Source organism: Sturnira hondurensis, unplaced genomic scaffold (assembly GCF_014824575.4).
Source record: "Sturnira hondurensis isolate 20B ecotype Veracruz unplaced genomic scaffold, ASM1482457v3 Scaffold0010448, whole genome shotgun sequence".
NCBI classification, from domain to species: Eukaryota; Metazoa; Chordata; class Mammalia; order Chiroptera; family Phyllostomidae; genus Sturnira; species Sturnira hondurensis.
In genome coordinates this window covers 6281844-6288562 of record NW_028083079.1, presented here as the reverse complement: position 1 = coordinate 6288562, position 6719 = coordinate 6281844, and the positions used below count along the sequence as shown (strand labels likewise).

General features: G+C 39.7%; 1 protein-coding gene across 1 annotated transcript; it reads right to left on the bottom strand.

Annotated features, from left to right (window-relative positions):
- Positions 1–18: 18 nt before the first annotated feature.
- Positions 19–6670, bottom strand: B3GALT9 (beta-1,3-galactosyltransferase 9). Its single transcript, XM_037059164.1, has 3 exons — positions 6344–6670; positions 4008–4189; positions 19–2798 (listed from the first exon to the last, which is right to left on the bottom strand). Exons 2-3 carry the CDS (start codon positions 4011–4013, stop codon positions 1695–1697), a joined length of 1110 nt encoding a protein of 369 aa, XP_036915059.1. The 5' UTR covers positions 4014–4189; positions 6344–6670; the 3' UTR covers positions 19–1694.
- Positions 6671–6719: the final 49 nt, after the last annotated feature.

Here is a 6719-nt window from a genome sequence, read left to right as displayed (position 1 = left end):
AGTAGTTACCATTTTTTAGCATTTACTTTATGTTAGGCACTTGGTGTGCATTTTCTCATTTTATCTGTCGAACAGCCTTATAAGTTAAGTATCATTTTGCAGACAAAGACATTAAGCCTTGTACAAGTTGCATAGCCCAGAGTCAGAATATTAACCTGGCTTTCTGAGGATTAGTCAGATGATTTCCCTTTTGTTACTTGGTTATATTTTGAAGATACTGTGTGTCAGGCATTGTTCTAAAAGCTTTCCACGTATTAACTCATGTTGCTCTCCTCCCACTCCTGGGAGTTAGGTACTGTTATTATCCTCTTTATAACAGAGACACAACAGAGTCAGAAGACTTTCGCAAGGTCACACAGCAAGTAAATGGAGTTGTGATTTGAGCCTAAGCTGTTTTACTGAGAACATACTGTAAGTTCCTAAATGCTGCCCCTTCTTCCTATTGAATACTACAGGCCAGATCCACTGCTAACCGCGTGCCATACCTCATTTAGTCCGCAAGCCCTACAAGGCTGATTCTGCACATAAACTGAGGTCCAGTACAGTTTAGTGATATATCCAAAAAAGAGATTAATAAGTTGTCATGGCACGGCTTTTCAAAATATATTCCTTTGGGGACACCTAAAATACCCAAAACCCCAGGATAGAAACTATTGATTTAGTGACTAAGAGAAATCAGGGAGTGTGTATTGAGTCGAACTGCATCCCCCCAAAAGGTATATTGAAATCCTAATCCCTGGCACCTGTGAATGAGACCTTATTTCAAGATAAGTCACTGATTTGCTTGCTTGTGGATGTAATTGTGTTAAGATGAGGTCATTAGGGTGGGGCCTGATGACTGGTGATGTCCTTAGAAGAGGGAAATTCGGACACAGAGACACAGCACAGCGGAAAGACTACATGAAATCACAGACACACAGGAGAAGGCCACGTGAAGATGGGGGCAGAAATTAAAGTCATACATCTGTAAGCCAAGGATTGCTAGCAACAACCACAAGCTGGACAAGACAAGCGAGAGAGCACGTCCCTGCGGACACCTTGATTTCTGACTTCTGGTCTCTAGAACTTCAAACAAAAAAGTTGTTGTTTCACGTCACCCTCTGTGGCACTTCATGACATCCCTAGGAAACTCATACAGGGTGTATATATAACATGAAGTATAAATGCACACTGCCTAATTAGTACATGAAGAAAATCATTTCACAGAAAGCTCTAGTGAGATTTAATTTAATTCATACTAGGTAGCTGAAACTTTTAAGTTGAAGGTAATTTACCACCTAGATTACTAAAATGTTTCCTGTTTGCAGACAAGATGAACATTTTGTAAACTTCCTCATGTAGTATATTCTTTCATTCTGAGCATTCTCAAAAAGTAGTCACCACTGAGTCTTGACAGTTCCATAGAATGTGGTTTTTTAAAAATAATTCACTAGTTGTAAAGAGAAATAAGACTTTGGGTTGTAATTAAGTATAATGTTCTAACTTCTCTAGACAACAGGTTTTATTTTGAAAAGAATCATGCTATGCCAACTTAAATTCTTTAAGATTTCAGTATGATGGAGTATATTAGGGCACTAAAAACACTTTGCAACTTTCTGAGTACAATTAAAACTACATTGACCACAAAAGAGAAATACTTTTTTATAACAAAGTAGGAGTTAATTCAAAAAGAACACACCTATAAGAAAAACATCCTAATCGCCATAATACACGGCATTGTTTTTTAGGGTGTCAATATGAAAACGTTTAAAGCTGTCAAGGTATGTCAGAAGTTTGCAGGAAATGAGTCCAGAGTAAGTCTCAAACAGTGTGCATTCTTTCCCATCATTAATTTCCTTCCATGCCAAGAGCATTTCAGCATCTGTAGTTTCTGAAGATGTGAAGATGAATTTATAGCAACATCTGTTGTATCTGATGTGTCTTTCCCCAGAAAACCTTGAACTGTGGATGGGTGTAAGGCCAACAGACTTGGCACAGATTCCTACAAACACATCCGCGGGCACCGTAATGGGTACGTCTTTGAAAACCACATACATCATCCGAGCCACATCTTGGGACATAATGAAAGCCTCACCACTGCAGTAATCTGGGTAGTGCTTTTCTGGGTACTTGCTCAGGGGGACAAATTCCTGGCTGTTGGGGTCTCTGTTGGGCATATCCTGATGGATAACTCTTCCTACATAGATATCTTCAAGGTGTTCTTTCAGATTGAGAAGATAATCTACCAAGCTTGGTAGATTGACAAACATCCCGTCATCAACCTTGAGAATGAACAGGGCATTAGGGCAGAAAGTCACAGCCCACTGTGTCATTGTGATGGTCTTCAGGGTTTGGTTCTCAGCACTGTCCAAAAAGATTCCCTCGATTATATCATTGTTCTTATGAGACTCTTTGTCTATCTCTTGCTGGGTAGTTACCAAAGTAGGCGTTCCCAAAGCAAACAGTGTAAGAATGGGGTGCCCTTGGACACGGGTCACATTACCCCACGTCTTCCTGATGATGTCCCGTCTTGTGCGATTTCCCGGGCTACTGAAGATAAGAGAGAGCAAAAATATGTTCTTCCCTTTACACACCTCCGATTGGCTCAAGATGTAATATTTGGAAAGATTACTTCTTAGGGGCTCCACGTTCAATTTTCTTGCCTTGTCCTTAATTTCCAGAACTTTCATGTCTACATAAGGCAAAGCATGCAGAAAGTATTCTTCCACAAAATCAGCCCCAAAAAGCAAGGCATGAAATAGGATAACGTTAAACAGAATGAAACACCACTGGTGAGTCCGAAGACTGCAGAAGGTCACCTACAAAAGAAATACATGTTCATTCAACCTTCATCTCCACTTCTGTTTTTGCCCCTACTGAACACTGTATGTACTTTTTAGTACTTAGTGGGTGGTACATTATTTTAGGTGTTTATTATTTCTTTTTGTTAATCTGTCAACTAGATTGTGGCCTTCTGGAGAGCAGGCATCACGCCCCTGTCTTCTCCAGTGCTGCTGAGTTCAGTGTCTGGCACAAAGTGGAAACTGAATAAAATGTGGGTTGTTTTCTTGCCTGTTTGGATGAAAGCCTGGTTACTATATATAAGGCTCTATGTTAAACACTGGGGAAGCAAAGAGGAATCCGACATAGACATATGCATATAAAGTAACAAGTGGCATCATTGTGCTAAAAGCCTATAGGAAAATAGATGATATTCTTCCTGGAATTGAAGCACTTGGATCAGTTTCTTCTCTAATTACAAAGGTCAAGAGCTATTTTGTTGGCCACTGTACAATGGCTACTATCAAACATTTACATTCTTCCAGTATGACTTTTCAACTTAATCTAATACTGAATTCCAACTGTCTATTTTAACTATGTCCTTTAATCCACCCGACATGTTTGTCAATGTGGGCAGATCCGTGCCTGCTATCTGCTTAGCACCACTTCAGAGATCTGAGACGCACCTGTGTCAGACTTCCACCACTTCATCAAAGGAGACGGAAATTTTCCATCTAAAAGAGCACATGTAGTCTTGTAATATAATAACCATGGGACATTAAAGGAATTGAGTCTCTGTTAATTGAAGCTTTGGTCAACAAAGCCTCCCATAATAATAGTTCCCTCTTTTTGAACAGTTGTGGGCCAGGCACTGTGCAAAGCACTTTACATGCCGTGGTATTTTCCCTCTCAGGTTTTCTTCAAAATTAAATTGAGTACCCAAACTGTTTAATAGTTTTCCCAGTATCATTCAGTGCATAAGAGGGTGGTGTATGGCCATGATTTGAGCTCAAATATGTCAAATTCCAAAGCTCACTCTTAACCACTAGAGAATCCTGACTCCCATCTTTTACTTTTCCATGTCTGTCAAATAGGAAAAAAAACAACCAAACCAAATTCCTGAAATTATAATCTGAACTCCTTTCCATTTCCTCAGTGCTGGTTATTTGCACATAGAAGAAACTCCAGCCTTGTCAAAAGTCTATTATAATAGATAGCAAATGCTTCAAAGATTATAAGAAACTTACCTGCATGTTGTCTGTGAGCAATTTTCAGGGCCTTTGAAATTACTGAGTCCAGATGGCAAATTATGCCCAAATATATCTCAGGATCATGCCAGTCTAACAGCAATGGAAACAAAGTATGTTGTGCCTCAGACTTTAAGGATAAGGTTTCTGGCCAATCGTCCTGTGCTTTTGTCCCAGAATATCTGATGGGTGTATAGGAAAGCAAGCGCTGGTCATGTTACAGCTAGAATGAATCCAGAACAAAGAGTAAAAAAAAAAAAAAAAAGCAAACCTCTTCAAATGCTTCCAGACTTCTGTACCTCTTGAAACTGAACCCTTGCCTTTATGCCAGTTCCTGGTCAGGGACGCATGGGAGCTGAGTTGAAAGGACAGTTCACCCACATTACCTCTCCGTAGCATCATCACACAAGGAGCAATGTCCTAGAGTATGTTTGGAGTGTATCTCAAGGAACTAAACAGTTGAAGTAGTTCCTGCCCCTCATAGATGCACATGCAAGAAATGTACTAAACATCAAGGAATATGTGTCAAACAAAAGGGTGCAATTTTTCTCCCTGAAGAAACAAATGGTGAGATGTGGTGCATGTGTCATTGGGCAGGATTTTGAATTCCCAGTGTAGGCTATGGAAGAACTTTACTAAACCAATTACATGTAATTCAACTCCCTCTCCCGGGGAACTGTCTCAAAATGGAAAACAGCATGTAGTCTCTTTTAGCTTGAATTTAAGAGACTGAGCATTTGATGTTTAGCATTAGCTATTCTTCTAGAGCATAGAAGATTTTAGCCCAAACATCATTTCTATCAGCAAGTTTATTTTCAGGAAAGAACAAGATCCAGCATATTTTCATATTTATGTTACTTACATAAGCTGTTGTAATGAGCATTCTGGTCTCAGACCAGGCTATATTTTCTCTCTTTTCACATATTCTTCTTCCTACTTGCTATATACAGCAGCTTTTGTAATTATTTGACTAGGAATAACTCATTACATTTAAGGTTGTCTACATTTTCTCAACAATCATTGCTCAATCCTGGAAATTTTTTACAAAGTGAGAAAACCTAACTTCAAAAACCATTCAAATGAAAGAGATTTTTAAAAACATACTAAATCTGATAATTAAATAGGTCTTATAGGTATTTAATGAAACACATCCTATTTTGCAATTTTCATTTTTATTAGAGCCATAAATTTTGCTCTTGGGTCTTCTCTGGGCTTAAACTTAGAGAATTTGATTTGTTTGTCCATAAGAGGTTCAAACAATATATTGTCTCTGGTGCAGCTCCATCTGGAATTTCCAGTTTCATTCATCAAACTCCTACCATATTTACTGCAAATATATAGAGGTGCTTGGTTTTCTTGATTAGCTTAGAACTGCCTTCTTTCTCTTTGATAGATGTTATCTGATCCATGTACCCACATCTTCCTAAATGCTCTACTAATGTTGTCGACAGTGACTGTGTCTTAGAAGCCTGCAGAGGCTTCCTGCTGCCTACTAAATCAAATTTGTTCTCCTGAGACCCAGACTTTGGGGACATCATACTTGGCTCCACCCAACATGGTCAACTTTTTTACTTGTTCCCAGTACCCTAGATGGACTCAGGCTATTTGGAGCCTTGGCTTTAATACTAACTGGACTAACTGGATATATGACTTTCATACTATCCATATTATGTGTTATGCCTATATCGTTGGACCAAGCTGTCCAATGTGGTAGCCATAAGCCACATGTGGCTATTTAAAGTTCAGTTAATTAAAATTTTATTTCCTCTGTCACAATATGTAATTTTCAAGTGTTGGTAGAGACAAGATGCTATTGGCTGCCCTATTGAACAGCACAGATAGAGAACAACATTGCTTAAAGTCCTTTTGGGCAGTGTTAGTATAAAATGCATGTAAATGCATGTGTGTGTGTGTGTGTGTGCATGTGCATGAAGTGTAGGAGCTCTTATAGGCACAGGTGCCTTACATTCTGCAGGGTATCTGTGTTGAAGTCTTTTGACCTAGATTTCTCCATCTCTAAAAATGGAGCTGATAATAGTAACCACCATGTAGGGTTGTGGTGGGAATTAAGTGCTATAACATAAACATGGGCTAAAAGAGTGCTTGGCGCATAGAAAACACATGATCTTGATTCTTGACAATTAGCAGTTTCATCTCCTTAGCCCTCAGAACAATCACGAGGAGGGTACTCTAACTGCTATGCAGATGAGGAAAATAAAGCCAGAGAGCTTAAGTAACCAGGTCAGGGGCACGGCCAGAGAGTGTATGAGTCGGGATTCAAATGCAATCATCTATTCTACTGCTCTTCTTCCCCTCACCAACCCCCCACCCCTTACCTTGCTTAATTTTTCTCCTTAGCACGTCTTGAAGTTTGCATCTTGTCTTATTTAGTTTGCCTGTCTCTTCCATTGGAGATAAGCCCCAGAAAGTCAGGGATTTGGGTGCTTTTTATTCACTAACCCTTGGACAATGTTTGGGAAATGATTGCTGCCCAATAGGTTGTTTGAATTTGGACATGTCTCAACTTCTCCTACCTCTCCTGCATAAAATGAGGATAAGAGAAAAAGTGCCGCAGAGTCGAAGCAAGAGCAGATTGGATGAGGGACATAAGTGCCTGGGCACTTCGGATATGCTACCTGGAGGTAAACTTTGGCCTAGGCTCCACAAGGGTCGAGAGGGCCGTACTGCGCATGCCCCGCCTCCCTCACGCTC